The 22,925-nt window shown below is 38.7% G+C and overlaps 1 protein-coding gene and 1 long non-coding RNA gene across 2 annotated transcripts; both read left to right on the top strand.

Annotated features, from left to right (window-relative positions):
• The first annotated feature begins 418 nt into the window (after positions 1 to 418).
• LOC143854431 (uncharacterized) lies at positions 419 to 10,039 on the top strand. Its single transcript, XR_013237516.1, has 3 exons — positions 419 to 550; positions 2,492 to 2,879; positions 9,782 to 10,039. It is a non-coding gene; the product is annotated as an uncharacterized LOC143854431 (long non-coding RNA).
• A 5,347-nt stretch (positions 10,040 to 15,386) lies between these two features.
• LOC143854294 (uncharacterized) lies at positions 15,387 to 16,879 on the top strand. The gene has a single exon (XM_077364172.1). The coding sequence runs from the start codon at positions 15,770 to 15,772 to the stop codon at positions 16,649 to 16,651; it is 882 nt and encodes a 293-aa protein (XP_077220287.1). The 5' UTR covers positions 15,387 to 15,769; the 3' UTR covers positions 16,652 to 16,879.
• The last annotated feature ends 6,046 nt before the right edge of the window (positions 16,880 to 22,925 follow it).

Below are 22,925 nucleotides of genomic sequence, written 5' to 3'. Positions count from 1 at the left end.
CACTTCCCTTATTTTATATGGGGAAGTGATATATGGGCCCCTTTTGATTACTTGGGACACCCAACAACAATGTATGTGGCAATCAGTCCCATTGAATACTTCTGACGTGAAGTACATCAGCCCTTCTGCAGTCATTGATATAGCTGGGTGTTCCAAGTAATCAGGGGCATATATATCACTTCCATTTTATATGGTATTAACCTTTATAGTCCAGTATTTTTCAGAAAGTATTGATGGGGTTTTGCCATAAAAATCATTTACATAGGATGATCGTAGCCCTCCAATCTATAAAGGAACTGCATATTATGGAAACCTTTATAGATCGGAGGGTTAGGATCATCCTATAGAAATGATTCTAGGCACAACTTGTTTAAGTCGTGGTACATGAAATGGACTATTTCATCATCCTATGGTGTAAGCCCTATGGTACATTTTTATAAGATACGCCAAGCATCTTGTCATTTAGTATATTAGTAAGTGCTCCCAATTCTATTAAATAACTCTTTTCTCCCAAAGTAGTCTCTCTTTCTCTCAGGGGGGCTGTTTTACTGTAAGTTCTTCTTTTCCTGTTACTAGTCCTGAAATTAGTTTCTATTTCTTCCTGCTGTTTATATTATCGGGACTTCGATCAAATGGTCCCTGTTCTATTTTATTTTGGATTTCTAGGGTTCTTTTTCATTTTTCTTCGTTAAAACAATTTTATTGTCTGATTTCACCCAAATTTCTTTTCTGTCTTATGCCCAATTTTTAAAAGTCGAAATCAGTATGAAATTATGGTTCCTATGTGGGTATTTCTTTCGAATTTATAAAAGCAGTGGTCCTTGCGTTTCCTGAATGTTTGATGATGGTTGGGACAATTTTTGTTGTATTTCTTGAGATAAAAAACCCAGAAATTGCAATTTCAACCAGCTAAATGTTCTGTTTACTTTTCCAATAATGTTAGAAAAAGGAAAATGGTTTCCTAGTCACCATCTATGTTTTGTCTTGATTTTTTTCGTCCTTTTTAATGAATTAGTAGTTAAATAGAGATTAGTGTGTGGATTTCAGGGCTAATGTTGGTGTGCAATCTTATTGGATTGTGGGTGCAATATGTGTGTAAATTTGGAATCAATTATATGTGTGCAAACTAGCACTAGTTAGCTTGAAACTATAGAAGATTTGAGTAACACAGCTTAAGGCTATGCTTTTCTTTCTATCTATGTATTATTCTTTAGGTGGAATGGAATACCATTTCTTAAAACTTACTACTATTAGTGTTGTTGTATGTAATAAATCATTAAAGACATAGAATGCTGCTAAAATAGCCCTTTAGATTTTTGGTCAAAAATGAAAAAAAGAAATTTCAGGCTATTTTGGCACCTTGAAACTGTAGAATATTATTGTATAGATTCTTTCTTTGCTATCATTCAAAAAAAAAAAAAAAGATTGTTTCTTTGCTAGAACAATAAAAGGGATACGATCATCATATATTTATTTCATTAATATTACTAGCATGGCGTTTAATGAATTCAAATTATTAAAGACTTAATAGGGTGCTAGCAGACCTTATGGAGTTCTTTATAGGAATTTTCTAGGTTTATTAATGGAGCATAAACTATTCAAAGTTATAGTAACATAGTTCTGGGCTAAGTTTATCGGTTTTGTAGTTTGCAAAGACTCTTTTTTTGGGGGAAATTTCGGCAGATTGAAACTATTAGGAGTTATATAATATAATTCAGGGCTATTTCTTTGTCTTTCCCTTTGCAAAAGTTATTGTTGAAAAAGTGATCAAAGAAATAAAAAGCTTGTAAGAAAACCCATAGGAACATTTGATGGTTAAATTTAATAAAATGGGTTTTATGTAGCTTGATAATGTAGAAACAAAGTCGAGCTATGTTTGTCTTCTTGTTTGTAATTTTTTAAAAACCTTATCCATTGAAGATTTGATTAATATTATTGTAGTGTTGTCAAATCAATAATTATTGATTAGGGAAATAGAGGGTTTCTAAAGTTATCTTTTTTATATCCTGATGACTAAACCTAACATAACATACAATAATAAGAAAGATTCATTCATAGCATCTTGTTAACTATGATCACACTGGTGTTTAATTTGAGACGGGAGTGTTAAAGTATAAATGATTAGATAACGCCATCTCCAACAGCTTAAGGTCTTGGAGTAATTGGTTGTTTCACATGGTATCAGAGTAAAGGTCCTGGGTTCAAAACTCCTTAACATTAAAAATCCGCATGTAATGGGTTCAAAACTCCTTGACATTAAAAATCCGCATGTAATGGCCAACCCCAAAAAGGGGCCACATGTGCCACGTGTAGGCCAACCCTAAAAGGGGGGGCCACACGTGAGGGGGAGTGTTGAAGTATAAAAGATTAAATAACGCCATCTCCAACAGCCTAAGCTTTTGGAGTAGTTGGTTGTTTCACAAGGAGAATAACAGGTTGCTAAAAATTGTAGTATGAATTTCTTATAGTGATTTTCATGGATTCATTTTAGGGATTCTAAAGGACTGTAGAATTTTAGAGCAACAACAATGGGTTCAAGGGGAGCCAACATTTTGCTCTCGAGGGCCAATAGAATCAAGCAGAAGCTGCAACCTGCACTGGAAGCAAGCATTTTAGAAATTGAAGATGTTTCACATCAACATGCTGGTCATGCTGGTGTTAAGGGCGATGCGAAAGAAACCCATTTTAACGTCAAGATCATTTCACCAAAATTCGAGGGGCAAACCCTTGTGAAACGCCATCGGATGGTTTATGATCTTTTGGCAGAAGAGCTGCAATCTGGCTTGCATGCACTCTCTATCATTGCAAAAACTCCACAAGAAATTGGAGGAGGTTAATGGCTTAAGTTTCCTTCATGGCTTCTCTGCAAGAATTTGGAAGTAAGGTTTTCAGCGTTTATTTTCTAGTGGTGAACAATTTTCTTGTTCTCTGTTAACTAAACTGCTTGGATTCCGTGATGTGTTTTGCTCCATTGAAGAGGTTTAATCAGAAATTGAACACAGTTCACTATTTAGTTGATATATATTATTTTGAATGGTACTATTTAGTAGATATTGTTGTAAGGTTTTTTCTTTTCTTTTTTTCTTTTAATCTTCTTTGGTATGAGGATCCAATGAACTGATCTCACGATTGGGAGCATTTGTTTATGTGAACTTAAAAGTCAAATAACGGTTTGGTTGTTGTTGGGTTGAATTTGGATAGGATCTTGATTTTGATTGATACGGAGTATCTTCTTTCATCAACTACTTTTACACCTGGATGTGATGGATAAATGTGTTTATTACTTTAATCTAACTTATGATTTTTCAGGGAAGGATGTTGATATTATTTTATTTATCCTTCTATCTTATCAGGACGTTGAAACTCACTACAATGAACAAAAACTATATTCGGGAGGAGTTAAGAATTGTCAAAATGCAACATAGAGAATTAGAGCTTTACTAGAGAAGGCAACAAACATGAATTAATATTTACTAGACATACTAAAACAACGATAATGCTATTGATTTCTTGCTTTGTTATAAACCTAAACTATCTCTTCTAACTTGCCAGCAATTCATAAATGTCATCACATTACTGTGAGAAATTTTTAGGAAACTTAGGGAGTCTGAAATACCTGTTTTGCCCACTGAAACAAATATTAAAATCTTCCTCAAACTATTGGGAGGCCAGAATGACTCATCTGCCGTTATTAAATAATTCAACATCTACCCTTTTGGTTCCAGCTAAAGCAATCAAGCCCTTGCAAATATGCATGTGTACTTCATGTCCTTTATAGAAGTCCCAGCCAAGGTGGCGAAAAATAGAGCCGCTTTGGAGAAACTTCTTTTCTGAAGGAGGAGAAAAGAACATGAGGTTGAAAAACTGAAATCCCAAAGGCAACCCAAGAGGGGGTGAATTGGGTAATTAAGGGTTTTTCAAATGTAATTTAGTTTTAAAAACTTTACCCTTGTTAATTAGAAATTTAAGACAAACAAAGTAAGATATTACCAATCACCAAGAGAAGCGCGGAGAGAATGAATAGTCCACAATGAAAGCCATGTTTATAGTGGTTCGGTCTATTCCAAAGACCTACTCCACTCTTCCAAGTTTATCTCCTTGGGCTCTTTCACTATTCGGACTCCACACTACGGCCGGATCCGAGGTCTCTTTACAGGGCCGAGTCTTGAAACTCTCCAAGGGTGACAACCCTTCTTTACAAGTGTTTGAAGATGAAAGAAAAGCTCTCTTGTGCATCTTAGTAATGATAACTCTCTCTCACAAACTCAAAAGATTACAATAATCCTAGCTCAAATCCTCTCAAAAATCAAAGTTGCAAAGTCAAGGCTCAAGACGGTTTGTGAGGTCTTTAATGCCAAATTAATGATTCACAAGTTGTTGTAGGCTTAGTAAATGTTTATCAATAGTTGGAAAAGATTAAGTGAGGTAAGAGAGGCATTTATATAGAAAAAGCACAAAATTAGTCGTTTTTGTACTGCCAACGGCTAGTTCGGAAGCCTGAAGAACTAGCCGTTACAAATAAAAAAAAATGAAAAACTAGCTTCGGGCACCCGAAAGGGATCTTCGGTCGCTCGAGAGGGAGCTTCGGGCGTCTCTGAGATTTTGGACCCTCGGATACGTTTTGGTTCTTTGTATTCATGCGATCGAGCCTTGAGCTTCGAGCGTCTAAACAAACCATTTTTGCATATTAGTTAAGGGACTTGTTTGGTCTATTTAGGGGGTCTTATATTGATTCCTTAGGTATGTTATGCGTACTTAGGATGTATTTTGAGCCTTGAATACCACTAAGACCTAGAGAGGATTGAGTTACATTCTTAAGTATAAAAGTTCAACTTAGGTCTAAGGGTCTTCAACTTGACAACCTTGAGTGCATGGTGACTTTGGATATTTGCAAGGTTGTTCTTTTAATTTTTCAACCATGGTTCTTTGTCAATTCTTGATGTGCTTCCCATTCGAGTTGATTGTGAAGTAATCTCACAGTGACCTGAACTTTAACAAACATCCTAACAAGAAAACTATTAGTCAATAAGTTTTCAATCAATTTGGGTTTGTGATCAATCAAAATATGGGTGATCGTTGAACCGTTAGGCTTACAAATCTCACAGTGACCTAAACTTTAACAAACATCCTAACAAGAAAACTATTAGTCAATTAGTTTTCAATCAATTTGGGTTTGTGATCAATCAAAATATGGGTGATTGTTGAACCGTTGGGCTTACAAAAACCTGTTGAAAAGAGAAAAGTTTTTCAGATTAAAAGGACATGGTGGTTTGGGGATTGGAAGAGTAAAGTTGAGAAACAAGGTCCTATTGGGGAAATGGTTATGGCGATTTGGAGAGGAGAAGAATGCTCGTGGCACAAAATTATTGGGGACAAGTATGGGCTGGCGGGGGAGGAGATGGGGATTGGGAGAGTAAGAACCCTAGTATAGAAAGGGACGGGGGCGTGGAGGTCTATTTGTATATCGCACCCACTGTATGAGCCTTTGGTCCGATTCAGGGTGGGGAGGGGAGAGGGGACTCGTTCTGGGTAGATCTGTGGTTAAGAGAGCCCTTGTTGTGTCATACGTTCCCAGATCTCTACCTACTAGCAACCGATAGAGGGGCGAGGGGTGCGATTGTATGGAGAGTGAGGGGATGGGGGAGTGGTGTGGGTGGTTAAACTCAGAAGGGACCTTAAGGATAGGGAGTAGAGAGTCTTCCCATGTTGTTACTTGTTAGGTCGTCTAGCCTCTAAGTTTTGTTCTTTGTCATGTCCCAGCTATAGAGTTTGGATTCCTATTGTAACGACACTTTCTTTGGTCGCTCATTCTTTCACAAGTTAGCATGGATGGATGGAGTTTCTACTATCTACAAAAAGATGTCGGCCTCAGCAGCTCTTCCTCGGGTGACTGCGTACATTTGGACGGTGGCAAAAAAGAAAGTAAACACATGTTAGAGGCGAAAAAGAAGAACGTTCTAACTAGCCAGCTGGTGCATATTGTGCAAGGAGGGGACTTTGGACCGTGTCTTATTGCAGTGTCATTTTGCACATCAAATTTACACATCAAATATGGCAGGCAATCATTAGGAGCTTTTGAGTGGTCTACGTATCTCAAAGGTAGATCAAGGCCGCGATATTGCACTAGAGTAGCGGCCCATTTGGTACGACTAGACGAATCTTATGGAGGTTACTTCCATACACTATTACTTGGAATTTGTGGAAAGAAAGGAATAACCAAATATTTGAATACAAAGAAAGACGAATTGGGAGTATAACTGAAATCAAAGTGGACTACCCGGACCGAAAAAATCTTATCTTGCATTCTTGCTACTCGATGGATGATATATTAAGAAATTAGAAGGTGGCCATATTCGAGAGGAGAACGTGAGCGAAAGTTTCTCTTAAGTGGAAGCCCCCTCACCCTGGTTGGTTAAAATCTAACTTTGACAGGAGCGCCAAAGGTAACTTGGGGAGGTCGGGAATTGAGGGAGTCTTTCAAGATGAAAATGGTGACATTATTGTATCTTTTTTCCGTACCAGCTGGAGTTTGTGGCTCTAATGAGGAGGCGGAGGCGGAGGCACGGGCCCTATTATGGGGTCTTAGATGGTATGCAAATCGCTGATTAGGACCCTTAATTATCAAGGGCGACTAGGCAAGTGCTTTGGCATGGGCTCAAAACAAGTTGTTGGGCCCGTGGGAGTAGTCTAACATCATCACGGAGGTAAGAGACCTATGCACATAAATTCAACCTGAGTTCTTGCTTATGAAAAGATCGGGAAACAACGTAGCTGACCACTTGGCAAAGCACGGCGTCGACAACACGGAGGTGGAAATCATCAGCTCGTAATCGAAGGGAGGAAACAGACAGCAGGTGTATATATTATGTGTATAGGGGGTAATGTGTCTATTGCTGGTTTTGGGACGCCTTTTCCCCTCTTCATTTATTACATTCCTGTTTTGAATGAATAAAATTGTTTCTTTCTAAAAAAAAATGAACTCTGTCGTGTGAAAAACATTGGAAATTGGGTGACCTTCACAAATAACCATTTATATTATCAATTTCAGGGACCTACAATATTGCTCCTGGATTCTATTGAGCTTGAGCCTGTTTCTCAGTGGGAAGGTTCTTTGTGTTGCAGCCACGAGGTTGTGGATTTAAAAATACCTTACTTATCAAAAAGGAAACAAAAAGAATGGGCTCAAGTTATTGGTGGATAAATGGCTACAATTCCCATGTTTCTGACCACTCTTAGTTGCATCTCTTTATAATAGCTTGTGGATTCAGTCCTTTAATATAAAGTGTGTCTTGAAGAGATACTGAAGTATCCAGCATGAATCCATGTACTTTTAGAAATTAACTTCTCCCCTACAGTCCACAACATGGAAACTCCAATGGTGGAGTGTTGCTTCCACTACAAGCATTTCTTGTGCTGCTTTTCAATGTGTGTGAATCATGAATGGTATCTTTGCACCCTGAAGTGCACTTGTAATCTTTCTTTTTATGGGCAAAAAGCGGAACGCCGATGATGTGCAACGTGGAACACGGCCAACGTAAAAGGGAGTCGACTCGGGGGAGTTTTAAAACTATGGTTTTAACACTAATATTCAGAAATGCATTTGATGTTCATCTCCCATGATTAAGTGTCTCCATTAGTATTCAGATGTTTGATTTCCTTCCTCATTGATTTTTCTCTCCCTGTATTGTTCTGATATCCATTTGTTCCTTTATTTGGGCCTTTGGCCCCTTTAATATATTATACTTACAACTCAACTCAATAAAGCCTTTGTCCCAAACTAGTTGGGGCCGGCTAAATGAATCCTTTAGAAAAATTCATAAAGAAGGTAAAAGGAATCTACCCGGCTCTAATCCTGGTTCTAGTTGGGATCTTCTACGTGGATTTAACTTGCCATTCAAAAAAAAAAAAAGTGTCTCCATTAGTCTGCCTTACAAACCCTTCCATTACATCTGCCTCCTTACTGTTTTCATTGTAGAAAATTGTGGAACATCCTATGATATAAAATTGTTTTATTCCAACTCTAGAGGAAATCGCTATCTAGGATACTAGGATTAGGCCAATCCATCAAGGATGCACGTTGTATATCTTTGCTTTCCAATAGAAGAGCTAACCTGAAGAACTATATTCTTTGCATAGTTCCTAATTATCATCAATTCATTCTTGTGTTGATCATTGAGGGACCAAATCATTGTTTTTCTTATTGCCTTAGACATTGACTCTTCAGTCCATCAGTGGGTGAGAGTTATCCTTAAAGCGATAGTCGAAAACTCTGTTTTCTTGACAATTGTGCATCCTGTAGGGCCTAAGCAAAAGTACAAGCTTCGCGATTATGTTATCCTAGCGCTACTTGATACTTTTTCTTATTTTGAGGCTTGCCTTTATCTGCAATGCAAATTTGTGTGAAAACTTGTCAACTATCCATTATTTTGTCTATGGGAAGGAATTGTGGAGACTGTTGTTGGAGAGTGGTTCTTCTTAGGATGCTGCCCCACTTCCGAATCTCTGGTTCCTATATAACCTTTAGGTCATAAAATATCTTATTTTTACTTTGGATAGCCAATCCACTTCAACAACAACTCGTGCTGTAGAGGTATGAATTGTGGTTTGTGGAACTTAACCTAATTTCTGTCATATTGTCTTTGTGAGATTGTGTGTCTTCTTCCAATATTCCAAAGAGAAAATTGGGAGTTGGTTGGTTAATAGTTAAACTGTATTCAGTATCAGTATATACACCTTTTAGAATGAGAAAATTTGAGTCCCCTTTTTCCTTTATAGTCTTGATATGATCTTTTAAATCCTAACCCCCAAAGCTTTAGATGAAACAGGTGAAGTTTGTGGCTTTGATGGCATAGTCTAATTCATGATTATCTACTGCCTTAAGCTTCTGCATTCTTTTGAAAGATATTCCACTTCAAACTCCAAGAAGTAGATTTGTGTTTGATTCTAATTCAGATCTACTGTGCTGAAACCTTGCTTCTTCATGCTTGTGTAAGACATGCAACCATTACCAGTATAATAAGCTCATACCTACCAGTGGAACCTGTTAAAGTACAAAAGATTAAATAATGCCTTCTCCAACAGCTTAAGCTTTTGGAGTAATTGGTTGTTTCACATGGTATCAGAGCTATTGTGCCGGGTTCAAAAACTCCTTGATATTAAAAATCCACACTAAATGGCCAACCCAAAAGAGGAGCCACATGTGCCACGTGTAGGCCAACCCTAAAGAGCGGCCACAAGTGAGGGGGAGTGTCAAAAGTATAAAAGATTAAATAACACCTTCTTCAACAGCTTAAGCTTTTTGGAGTACTTGGTTGTTTCACAGAACCAAAACATTGTAAATAAATGTCATGCACTCTATGAACAACGAGAACCAGACTAACATGTCTAAACAAAAGGCTGACCTGAATCTCACATTAATCTAGCCAAGCTTAGTTTCGTTTATTATGAATTTATGACAGAATGTCAGACATGCTAAATGAGTTAAAGACCATGATTAGGAGAAGATAACAGTAACTTTTGATTTGTTTCATGTTAAGACTAATGTTTGATATGATATGTGGCATTTTTTCCATGCAAATGAAGTTAAGACCAAGATTAGTAAAATTCTTGCATTTGTATAGAGTGGCATTTTTTTCCACATTTGACGGAGGCGAATGAGATGGCTGATCCTTAGCTAGTGAGGGTGTACATAGAGATTCAATTGATCTTTATTTGTTTAATTGTTGTCTATGCTCCTCAGACTAATAAATTTTCTTTGGTAACAATTTTCCCCTTGTTTCAGATAATGGTAGTGTTTTCACATGCTTAGTGAAGCAGCTAATCCAATGGCGGGCCCCACCCTGAAATTGATCAAGTCCCACTTTAGTATTTGGGTGAGAATACATTTCTTTAATGGCTTTGTTGATTAATAAACTATTTAATCGACCGTGCACATTATTTTCAACATCTATGATCCCTTAAGATAGTTTTTATGTAACTGCTTATCATTTGAGACCTTTTTCAATATAATTATGAATTGTTGCACAATAGTTCCTTTCTTTATCTTGTCTATACTCATCAGATGGAATCTCATTCTCACTTCTTGAGTAAACAAGGTTAGCAAAAATTGAGTTGTTTTTGGAGGTTCTACAAGATTGTCCATACATATTGTTGGGATCATTAATATTTTAAGGAATTAAAAAGCATCTTTTAATTATTTTTATATTTTAAAAATCGCACCCGTGTTAAGTGCATGTATGATTGGCAATCTTATTAAAGATTTTAAACTTTGTCAATGTCCTCTCTGTTTAGACTTCTACTTTCTATTAGAGTATATGTAGAACTGGCTAATTTATTAAATTAGTTAGTGACTACAGTTCAATCTCAATCATGGTTTCTGTATATTATATTTTGCTGGTTATTCCAAATAAATTGCTCCCTTCTTTTATATTTGAAAAAAAATAGTATATTTTTATAAAATAGTGCAAAAAAAGTCGAGACGGGTTGGTATTTTGCTAAAAAATTAATTGGAATCAACATGAACCTGACCCATTTTCATGGTAAAGCTCAACCCGAATTCCTAAAAATTTTGTTGGGACATATAAAACCTTTTAATGACTTTATTCTAAGGCCAAACCCTCTTTGTAAGGCTTTTTTTTTTGTTGTTGTTTGTTTTTGTTCATGGCTCTTTTTGTGTAAGAAAACAGCAGAATAGAAACATAAAAAATATAAAAGGATTATATGCTAATAAAGACAAGATTATCTGCAATTCTTTCTCTAAGTGGAAGACTAATTGATGTAATTAATTATCAAGGAAGTTTGTTGGTTTGAGGATTTGAATATTGGCATTGGGTGTAAACACACATTATTTAAGGTGTCTGGTTTGAGCCATCTGCCTCAGAGCAAAGAGTGCCCATTTTTATAATGTCAAAGAAAGGAAATACCTCACCCCCTCTCTAACATCCCCCCAGAGAGAAAATTCACCAGCCCTAAGCTTAAAATATTTTTATTGTCTTGGACATCATCTAGATATAGAACCCCCCTCAAAACCATCTCTCTCTCTCTCTCTCTTCACATGTATTTTTTTTCTTTTTATTTAATATATCGAATTCTTGGGATCCACACCCCCAAGAATTTCTCTCTTTTAATTTTGCATTTTTTTAGTGCCATTATAGATGCGATTGGGTGACCTGGATTCAATAGGGTGCCCTTGCCTTGCCTATGAGTTCTTGCAGAGAGACCCATATATAAAGGGAAATGATTTCCGCGCACAAATCATTTCCCATATATAAAATATATATTAGAAATACTAAATTAAAGGGTGCCCTTGCTAAAAAAAAAACAGCTGCAAGGGTGCCCCCATTGGATCCTTATCACCCAGCCCTATTTATCTGTCCATTTATTTTCTACTTTTTAATGTCATTATAAATGCAGCTGGGTAACATGGATCCAATGAGGTGCCCTTCCCATACTAACTCTTCTAAATAACTTTCTCTTCTTTTAAACTTTACAATTATGGGGCTAGGTAAAATGCTAAAAAAGAGTCACTTTTACTCTTATAAAATACACTTTATTGGGCCCCACTTCTGCCCCAAACATATCTGATGATCTCACGCCCTTTATCCATCAAGTTTAGTTTGGGTTCTGCCCAAATTCCGCACTATCAAGTTTTAAACTCCTTTAGGGCCCGTTTGGATACCTCATGCATTTGTATTTTGATTTGGATTTGAGTTTTGGATACAAAACACATCAATCATCTTCATGATCATGTTTTAAGAGAGAGAGAGAGAGAGAGAGAGAGAGAGAGAAAGAGTGAGGGGAGGGGTGTCTCGCTGCTGCCGGAGCAACGTTGAGGAGCAGCGATGGTGAAGGAAGTTGCCACAAATATTGATTTCCAAATAATGTCTCGGAGAACAGATTTGAAAATCAGAATTTTTTGCACTGTTGTAGCCGATTTGGAAATCTAAGGATCTGATCTAGTTGAAAATATAAACAAAATCCAAATCCAAATCTAAGATTTCTGTTCAAGATGGGATCAAGATCAATGGTCTTGATTTCACATAGATGCCCCTTTAGGCCCAAAATTGACTTTTACCATTGATCGGAAAATGACTTTTTCTGTAGTCATCCTCTTTGAATTATTATGGGTGAGAAAGGTCTCAAAGAAAGCTTAAACTTAAAGGATCAGTCACAAGTTATTGGAAAGGTTTCATTTTCAGCAACTAAAAGCAAAACGGCACTAGCTATAACCTTTTGAGTGGGGAAGTAATATATGAGCCCCTTTTCTATCCTAACCCAGCCCCCTCCAGTGTATTTATGACTACTCTTATACACACTATATGGGGGTGGCCCGGTGAAGAAAAAGAGGTGAATAGATCATTTCCCTTCTGAGTGGAAGGGGCGGGGTAATGGATACGATATTATGAGATTGAGCCACCCCATATGCGACCAATAGCTTATGGTGCCATGCAAGCGTGCGCTCTCTTTCTCGCTCTCGTCTTTTTCTAATTATACACTCTTTATGCTTGAAGCCGAAGCAAGTGGGGTCCCGTCTCTATCCGATGGTGCCATCCCATGACGTGCTTATATGGGACCCTGTATGGGCTTCTTCCATATACAAACAACCCTAAAAATAGTAAAAGAAAAGAAAAGAGAGAGAGCCGACTTCCCACTAGGCCATGCCATGTGCCTCTACCCATCATCAAAACAAAGTGATTAGTGCTATATCAAACTATGGTCGTGTTGTGTATGTATCTATTTTAACAGCCAACATGTGTGGCTGTTGTCATGTGCATGTTAGAGCAGCCACACCGGCTCACTTTTCAGCAGATTTTGTCCTCATTCACGAGGTGGCTGCTTGACATGCAACAGACTTTCTGCGATGGATGCTAGCAAATCCCTTATAATATAGCAATAAGCTGGGGTACCTGCTCATGGTGATGTGGACAAACTCCCTTTCAATAAATCCAATGTGGCACCAGGGTTAAGATGATGCCCCATTGGGGTGGAGACAAGTTGGGTTAGGGTTGAGAGATTTAGAGGCAGGTTGAGAGATTTAGAGGCAGGTTGAGTTAGGGTTGACCTTCCTCAACCTGAATCATCGAGCTAGGCCATGGATTAAGGTTGATGAAGTTCGACTAGGGTTGGGCTCATCCCGGCCCGAGTTGCACCCTTACCTCTAATGAACCATGTAACATAGCTCTACCTCTCTTTTCATTTTAGTTTTAATTTCTCTCATCAAATGGTCCAACAAACAAGTTGTTTAAAGTGACCAACATCCACACAATTCTCAACTAAGTGTCAGTAACAACGGAGAGAAGAAGATTAAGATAGAAACAAGGGTGGCATTATCAGAACTTAGGGTGCAAACGTGTGCTTTAAACCAAGTGTCGGACGCATAAGTCCGCCGCCAATAGGACACAGCCTGCTCCCCAAACCCCAACCATACCGTGTGCCAGCGTGGTCATTAATAACGACCGTTGAGAATTATTTTCGAAAATGAAGCCTCTTCGGCCGTTTCTGCCATGGAATGTTGTGTGAGACGGCACATGAACGGTCGTCTATCCTCCATATTTTCTTCAGACGATATTTATTAGCTCCTGATATTTGCACTACCATGTTTTGATAATGAGACGAATTAACCTTGTCTTTTCTTTCTAATTAGTCGTTGAGAGCTGTTTTTGGGAAGAGTGCTTAGGGAGACCGAAACCAACAAATCCGTTTGGAATAGCTTTTGACTGCTGGTTTAATTCTAAAAGACAAGATGAGTTCGTTTCATTATCAAAATATTATGGTCATTGTATCCCTATCCTAAAGCAGCGACAAATTCAAACCACGACCTTTTTTTTGGATGGTTCCCATTAGTGAAATGACAAAAATACCCATGAGGCCACGACAGACGAAAATCATTTCCATAGGATGATCCAAACCGTCCATATGATGGGTCATAACGTAGATAGGCTGTGCCCGAAAAATCATTTCCATAGTATGACCCGGATGCTACATCTGACGGCCCTTGTCTCGAAGATGGAATAGAAAATTAGTTTTCTAAAACATTTCTCACCATTGGATCCTAGATTTTGAATGTGGGCCCTCTAACTCATCTTATGTTACGATAGGCCTACCAAATGAAGGGTTTAGATCAGGATAATAATTCAGCGGGGTCTGATTATGGGTCTGAAGAACATCTGATATCAAGGCTTCTTCTCTTAGCATTGTCGTTGCTTTTGCTAAGTTCAGGAGCAAATGAACCCTCTGACACGTGTTAAGGTAGGAGGGAGTCCCAATCAATTGTATAAAAAATCTAATGGATCGAATAATAACAGCCTTTCGATCCACTGCCTTCGAATAATAGTGCAATCATTGTATTTTTATTCAACAAAACGACGAAGGGAAATGATAAATGGGCCCCTTTTCATCATACAGGACAACCAACTGTAGTGTACTGTGTACATGACAAATTGACAATCAAATCTGTTCGAATCCTTCTGATGTAATGTACATCAGCCCCTCTAAACTGCTGCATGGTGTCCCTACTCCCTAGTGATGAAAAAGGGCGCATTTATGGAAACCTCTATAGTGATGAACCGAACCGAACCGAACCATGGTTTTAATTTCGACCGAAACCATTTTTCGCAGTTTACCAAATTTCGGTCCTAAGTTTCGATTAAATGTATCAAAAAAAAAAAAAAAGTGTTACAAAATTTCGATTTTCGGTAGGGTCCGAAACGGTTACTGAAATTTTAAACCATTGGTATAACCTAGGGGTGTAAACGAGCCGAGCCGAGCTTGGCCAGGCTCGGCTCGGCTCGGCTCGTTAAGCTCAAAAGCTCGGCTCGGGCTCGAACTAGGCTCGGGCTTGGCTCGGCTCGGCCAGGCTCGCGAGCCTTCCCGAGCTCGGGTTGTATTATGTTCACACCCCTCATCTTCCCTGGACAGCCCTACTAGTGTAATTTGACTACTTTTTTTACACTATGGGGGGTGGTCCTAGTAACAAATGGGGTTCCAAAAATGAAGTGACATATTTTGCCCCCCCTCCTCTTTCACTCCGTGGACAACCCTTTTAATGTATAAATTAATATATAATATCTATATTTAAATATATTAAATTCTTAACGAGCCGAGCCGAGCCTGGCCTAAATCGGCTCGTTAAGGATTCGAGTCGAGCTCGAGCCAAAATTGACACCCTTAGTATAACCTATTTACGTTGTGGCCCATCACACATGGACACTTTGGATCATCGGTAGGTACAGTACTTTTGAAAAATACGAGACTAGAAGGGCTTACGCCATATAAAACTCCAACTGTTTATCGAGCGAGCAACTTTGAAGGCATCCGACGGCTGAGATGTCAGAATGTGCGAGGATTTTAAGCCCCGCTCCTATATAAAGAGCCTTTGTCTTTGCAAAAGCTTCTCAAAGCTTCGATAATGGCGTTTCTATTCAGAACATTTCCGTTTCAGAGAAAGAGAATGTTATTAGCTTTAAAAAGATCATGTCACTTGTTTAAAGAGCCTTTTTGTGTACTTTGAACATGATAAAGAAAAAAAATGGAGCTTTTTTCAATCGTTCTCTGCCTAAAGAAATTGAAGAGATCTGAAGGTTTAAACAAGAGACCTGTGATTTCGATTCTCTGTATATTTTATCTTATTTCGTGTTCACAATTTTCTTAGCGTTTTGCAATGCTGCTTTGAATTTTTTTTTAAATGATTTCCTTTCGAATTCTCTGAACAAAAATCGAAAGGATAAGTAAGATCTCAGAGCTTTCAAAACCTTTTCCACAGAGGAAACTGATGGCAGCTCTCGTTCAAAATTTAGAGAAAAACAGATTAAAGACGCTCATCTGGACCGTCAGGATCTCATTCCTATCCGTTGGAATCATCTCCACCGTCCTTTTGTTAAAGCTCATCATCTCCACTCTCCCACGCTTTTGGACCTCTTTCAAAAGCTGGCTTTCTCCTCCTTATCTATATGTTATCGCCAACTTTATCATCATCACCATTGTAGCTTCTTCAAGCTTTCAACAAAAACTCTCAGAGAAAGAAAACAGAGGACAAGAAGAAGGGCAAAAAGAGAAAGATTTTTCTTATCTTCATAAGGCATCTCCACAGATCTCGTGTCTCACGCTCTCCGATGAATATTCGCCGGATTCCGGCGAGATCTCGTCGGAGGATCCAATTCTTACTGTTGTTGAAAATTCCGTCGATTCTTGCGTGACGGATTCCGACGCGAAACCTCCGGGTTTCTCTCGCTTTTCCATCAGAAAAAATACCACGCAATCAATGGAAAACAATCAACGGAAAAGCATCCAACCGTCCACGTGGAGGCATAAAGAGAACACGATGGATGCCACGTGGAGGGCGATAACAGAGAATCAGGGCATGGTGCAGAATCGGGGACTGAAAAAGTGTGACACGTGGGATGAGCCACCTCACGTGGATGTGAAGCCGATGCTTGCGTCTTCGGCTCGGTGCGAGCTGAGGAAGTCGGAGACGTTCAATGACTCGGCTACGTCGGGCTGCGGCGGTGGGTTGATGAGGGAGAGAATACTGAGTCAGGACGAGTTGAATCGGCGAGTTGAAGCGTTTATCAAGAAATTTAACGAGGAGATTCGGTTGGAGAGGCAGGAGTCTTATGAGCATTACATGGAGATGGTTAGTAGAGGATGTTATTAGAGTTGGGTGTGTTTTTTTTTTTTTAACTTCTTTCATTTCCATGATTTTCTATTACAAGCCCAAAGCCTTAGAATGATGAACCTAATCCTCCTCCATATGCAATTAGCATGATCCCGACCCTTCATTTCTAATTGTTCGATTAGCGGGCTTACAAATGGACGGTTGAGAAAATGAGTGTGCTCTAGTTCTATGATCCAATGGTTAGAATGAATATTTTATCTCAAACTATAGGATCTGATGGTTAAAAATGAATGATTTTCACATGATGTTAATCTACAATTCCCCATCCCAGGTCACGGATTGTTTTAGGATCATGTGGGTGGGTGGGCCCAGTAATCAATTAAGAGTTTCTCATGCAATCATTCATTCACAGCCGTTCCTTTTAATGGGTGTCAATACTAATTTCCTCTCAATTTTCTCCTTAAATTTGTTTCATGTTTAATGCATGGAAATTGAAGTTGGCAAAGTGTTTAGTACTGATGAGTGCTTTCAAAACTATAGGACTTTAATATAACAGCAATTCTTAGGTTCTAATCAAATGAAAATCCACAATCTTCATCCGCATAACTGCACTGTTTTGTAATTTTATCAAATTCTGATACAACACTTGTTTTTCTTCACAAGCTTCACTTCAGAACTAATAACAGAGTTACTTACTGATATATTGCCACATTTTTTACACTCATTCCCCCTTCAGCGGGCTTCGTACTGAACAACTGCACCAAATTAGGGAGTAGTGATGTAAATTAATAATGGGCATGGAAAAAAAAATTAGGGAAGTGATATATCCACCCTTTTGATTACTTGGGACACCCAGCAGCAGTGTATCAATGACTGCAGAGAGGGTCTGATGTACTTCACGTCAGATGGATTCAATGGGTGTCCCAAGTAATCAAAAGGGGCGGATATATCACTTCCCAAAAATAATATGGCAGAGACTATAAGAAGCAGATTATGCAAACAAATGAGACTTCCAAACATAAAAAAGAATCTAAACTATCAGCAGTCAGCAGAATAACTACTTGAGGATACAATTCATTGAACAAGATGATGGAATCCATATTAAGCACATAACCCATCATACCTGGATTAAGAGTGTTCTTTTTTAGGTTAGTTATAACATGTAATCAGCCTTTCTCCACGAATCTGCTACCAAACTCTTGCGAATTGGTGCAATTTTCTGTCCCTTGCAGAACGTGCACCAACTAGATCTTCCCCCATTCCTCAGTGATGTAGGTGCATCTCACTATGTCAAGATATCAACGACTCACATTAATTACTACTCTCCAAAGAGTCCTTTTTTTAGTTTGCTTAGGATTTAATTGAATTATTATTCTTTTTTCAGTCATTGACGTTTAGAATTAGAGGATTTTTAGGAGTGTAGTTTATCTTGAAGAGGTTTATAGTTTTAGGAAGTTTCTTTTTAAGTTCTCATTGTTTCAGTAGAAGTAGGATACTAATTTAAGTTTGTTAAGGATTTGTCTTGCAAAAGTCTATAAATAGACTAATAATGTAAACGATTGATCATCTTTTGGAAGTTTTACGTTAGGGGTGTCAGTATAGGAAGTAGGGTGTGATGTTCTGTAGATTACAAAGGTGGTTGTTGGGTTTTGGGTGATGGTTTGGATTCAAGGATGGTGGCTTCTGAGAGGTTCTTGGCTAATAATGTAAACGATTGATCATCTTAATGACGCAGGGCGTATATGCGATAGCGGAAGATATCGAATGTGTGGGTATGGTAGCGAAAGTTTTAGGTTAAGGGGTGTCAATATAAATAGACTAATAATGTAATTGATCATCTTAATGACGCAGGGTGTATATGCTATAGCGGAAGATATCGAATGTGTGGGTATGGTAGCGGAAGTTTTAGGTTAAGGGGTGTCAATATAGAAAGTAGGGGGTGATGTTCTGTATATTACAAAGGTGGTTGTTGGGTTTTGGGTGATGGTTTGGATTCAAGGATAGTGGGTTCTGAGAGGTTCTTGTTGTTGCTTATGGGGATGGATGGTTGTGATTGGATGTGAAGTAGAAATGTACTGCTTTGGTTGGTAGATATGGCTATAGATGGGTTCTAATTTAAGGGATAAGAAGAGCAGATGGCTCTTTTAGGGGCTAAGGAAGAGCAGCGGATAGCTCTCTCTCCCTCTGTGTGTTTTCTAAGGCAGCAAAACAACACTTTTTGAAAGGTAACAATGGCAACAAAATTCAATTTCATTAAGAGATATTGAAAACAATTACATCCCCATGTATTTATAGACTTTCACAACATTTTCGTAATTTAACTCCTTCACGAAAACTCTAAATAACTTCCTAAAAACTCTCCACTCAAAGTTCGTCTAATTCAATCTTCCTAAAATCCTAGAAAAATCAAACTCCTAATTTCTCTCTAATCCAAATCTATAAAAGATTGCAAAATTCCTCCAACTCCACATTCCTAAAAATTCCCAAAAAAAAATCCTAATAAAAGTAAAAGTCTTTAATTTCTTAAAGTGTAGTAATCAACGTGAGCAGTCGATCTAGACGTCGTCCGAAATCATCTAATCGGAGGGCCTCGGGCGATCCGATTAAATATTAGACGATCTTGAATGTTAATCTCGTGATAGCATGAGATGCAGTTGCATCAGACCCCCTTTCTTGAAAAGAACTCGACCACGAGTTCATGTCAAGGTTGATGGCATTGGGAGTAAAAATTGACACGCCTATTATAGTTCTCACTCCGATTTCGAACTGTAATCCTTTCCAGCGAATTCAATATTTTCACCGGGCAATTATTCTATCATGCTTCAACGGGCGGTGTGATTTGATTAGATTGGAAAGTAAGCCCTCAATGTAGTCTTCGAATTTTCGTGGCGAAGACAGAAAATAGCTTTCACTTTGATCAACATTAATGACTTTGAACACGTTTTCAATCGATTCGTTATCATCTTCAAGAGATTCATCTATTTTCGGTGGATCTTCTTCTTTTTGAATTTTATCTTCTGTAAGGAAATCCTCAAGTGGTCGTCTAGCGTCTGTGGATCTTCAATAACGGTTGGAGAAACTGTTTTGCTCAAACTATTTTCCTCAACACTCCGGTCTAATCCATCAGTTCCTGCCTTGATTTGCTCGGTGAGTACATTGATCTAAGCTTTAAGTCATTCACCACGAACCCGTTGTTATTCTTCCATCTCACTTATAATTTTAAACATCTCGGCGATTAGATCCGCTCTTGATGGAGACATGGTGAGGCTCTTAATTTTCTAACCTAAGATTACAAGAAGATAGAATTCTTGTTTTCGTGGGCTCTGATACCAAATGACGCAGGGGCGCATAGCGATGCAGAAGCTTAAAGATAATGCGTGGGGAAATTAAGAAAAAGTTGAGGTGTGTTAAGGAATTAGGATCAAGAAGTGGTCGGATGGATGTTTTGGTTCAAGGGGTTGTTAGGCGAGTTTCGGTGTGGGACAAATCGGTCTTGAGAGTTGTTTGGACTCCTAAATAGCAAGGAAGATTTGGGTTGTGTTATGGCTTGTATTCAAGGTGTTTTGTAACTGAAATAAACCAAAGAATATGCTCTCGGATGGGATTTTTATGGTGGGTTTTAAGATGGAAAAGTGGCTGAAATAAATGGTGGAAGGTGGTCTAGGCTAATGAAGAGGGGCGAGGTGGATGATATGCTACTGTAATGAGAAGGGTAATGGGTGTTAATCGGCTTCCAAAAGGGCTGGATTTTACATGTTTTAGGACCACTATTCAGCACCTAAAATCAAGTGGGTTAAAGAACTGTTTCGGAGATGGATGGTTGGGATAGTGTGTGCATATGCTGGTTGAAAGGGTGATTGGGAAAGGGTGTAATCGGAAGTATATAAAGAGGAATAGGAATACAAGGGTTGTGATGGACTTACCTTGTATTGAAAACATTCAACAGCAGGTGGTTGAATTAGAGGCATGCACAAGCAGCAGGCGGCTTGCGAAACGGGTCTTTTTCGGCGAGCAGGAAGGAGGACGAATCCGATGGACTACAATCTGAGATATTATTTATCAAACAGCTTCCCAACAATTTACATGGATGATGTTATGTAGATTTTACATTCGATATCTTTCGCCATCGTATATACGCCCCTGCATATTGAAATTAAAGACTTTTACTTCTACTTTAATCATGGTGAGCCTAATAAAAATTCAGTCGTTGCCTTTGTTGTTGCCTTATTGCCATTGTTGCTTTTGAAAGCCACACAGAGAAGAGCCATTTGCTGCTCTTGTTCCTCTTTATTCAAGCCATCTGCTGCTTGAATTTACTTCATGAATCCCCAACAGCAACCTCTATATTCATTTTGAAATATCAACCTCAAGCTTCATTAATTTGCAGCCCACCAAATAACGCCCTCTGCGTCATTTGGTATCAGAGCTTAGGGAACAGAGGATTCCATCTCCTTTGTAATCTTGGGTTAGAAAATTAAGCCGTCACCATGTCTCCATCATGAGCAAATCTAATTGCCGAGATATTGAAAATTATAAGTGAGATGGAAGAACAACAACGGGTTCGCGGTGAACGACTTCAAGCTCAGATCAGTGCACTCACCGAGCAAATCAAGGCACGAACTAATGGATTAGACCGGAGTGTTGAGGAAAATAGTTTGAGCGAAGCAGTTTCTCTAACCGTTATTGAAGATCCACAAACGCCAGACAAACACCTTGAGGATTCCCTTACGGAAGATAAAATTCAAAAAGAAGAAGATCCACTAAAAATAGATGAATCTCTTGAAGATCACAACGAGTCGGTTGAAAGCGTGCTCAAAGTCATTGATGTTGATCAAAGTGAAAGCTATCATATGTCTTTGCCACCAAAATTCGAAGACCACATTGAGGGCTTACTTTCCGATCGAATCAAATCACACTGCCCGTTGAAGCATGATAGAATAAGTGTCCGGTGGAAATATTTAATTCGCTGAAAAGGACTACAGTTCGTAGTCGGAGCGAGAACAATATCCGGCACGCCAATTTTTACTCCCAATGGCATCAACCTTGACATGAACTTTTGGTCGAGTTCTTTTCAAGAAAGGGGGTCTAATGCAGGTGCATCTCGTGCTATCACGAGATCAACGGTCAAGATCGTCTAATATTTAATCGGATCGCCCGAGGCCCTTCGATTGGATGATTTCGGACGGCGTCTAGATCAATTGCTCACGTTGATTACTACACTTTAAGAAATTAAAGACTATTACTTTTATTAGGATTTTTTTTTTAGAATTTTAGGGAACGTGGAGATGGAGGAATTTTGCAATCTTTTATAGATTTGAATTAGAGAAAAATTAGGAGTTTGAATTTGTTTATGATTTTAGGAAGATTGAGTTAGACGAATTTTGAGTGAAGAGTTTTTAGGAAGTTATTTAGAGTTTTCGTAAATGAGTTAAATTACGAAAATGTTGTGAAGTCTACAAATACATGGGGATGTAATCGTTTTCAATATCTCTAAATGAAATTGAATTTTGTTGCCATTGTTGTCTTCCAAAAAGTGTTGTTTTGCTACCTTAGAAAACACACACAGAGAGAGTCATCTGCTGCTTTTCCTTAGCCCCTAAAAGAGCCATCTGCTGCCTTCTTATCCCTTAAATTAGAGTCCATCTATAGGCATATCTGTTAAAGATTTTTCAAAATCAAGTGTTTTTGGTCAAAACAATTTTTTGGAAAATATTTTCTTAAGTGTGTTTTGGAAAAAGAAAAACTTTTCTTTGGAAATAGTTGCTTTTTGCAAGAGAAAGAGAATAGTGTAATGTAGTTGAAAAGATAGTCCCAAATCGGATGAGAGAAAAGAAAGAGAAGGGCTTATAAAGCACTACACTTTTCTATTACTTGTTTGATTGCACATTGGGTTGAACCCATGGTTGGACCCGTGGGACGGTGCAACGCACTGTTCGCGCACGCGCACGCGCACACGCACGCGCGGCGTGGGCAATGGGCTATAGGGCGCATAGTGGCGCTTTATTGGCGCTTTTTTAGGCGCACTTTGCACTTCGCACGCCGCATCGTAGCGAGGAGCGATTGGAGCCTTTAATTTTTCCAGATCTGATCTGGACCGTTGGATCTAGACGATTGTGGATCGGTCTAGTGGGTGGGCCCAATAGTTCAAAGGCCCATCAAGCCCAAGCCCAGTGTCGAATAGTTCGATTGGGTTGGGCTTTGATTCGAGCACAACGGTCGGCCCAGTGGGCCCAGTGCTCCAACGGTCAGTGGGTGCGATCCATTGGGTTGTGTCCCTTCCCAACGGTCAAGGATCTAAGGGGTGCGATCTGTA

This window comes from Tasmannia lanceolata, unplaced genomic scaffold (assembly GCF_043159265.1).
Source record: "Tasmannia lanceolata isolate RefF3 unplaced genomic scaffold, GAP_Taslan_0.1 ptg000020l, whole genome shotgun sequence".
Lineage (NCBI taxonomy): Eukaryota > Viridiplantae > Streptophyta > Magnoliopsida > Canellales > Winteraceae > Tasmannia > Tasmannia lanceolata.
Note: the sequence above shows the minus strand (reverse complement) of the source record. Positions and strands in the feature narration are given on the sequence as shown.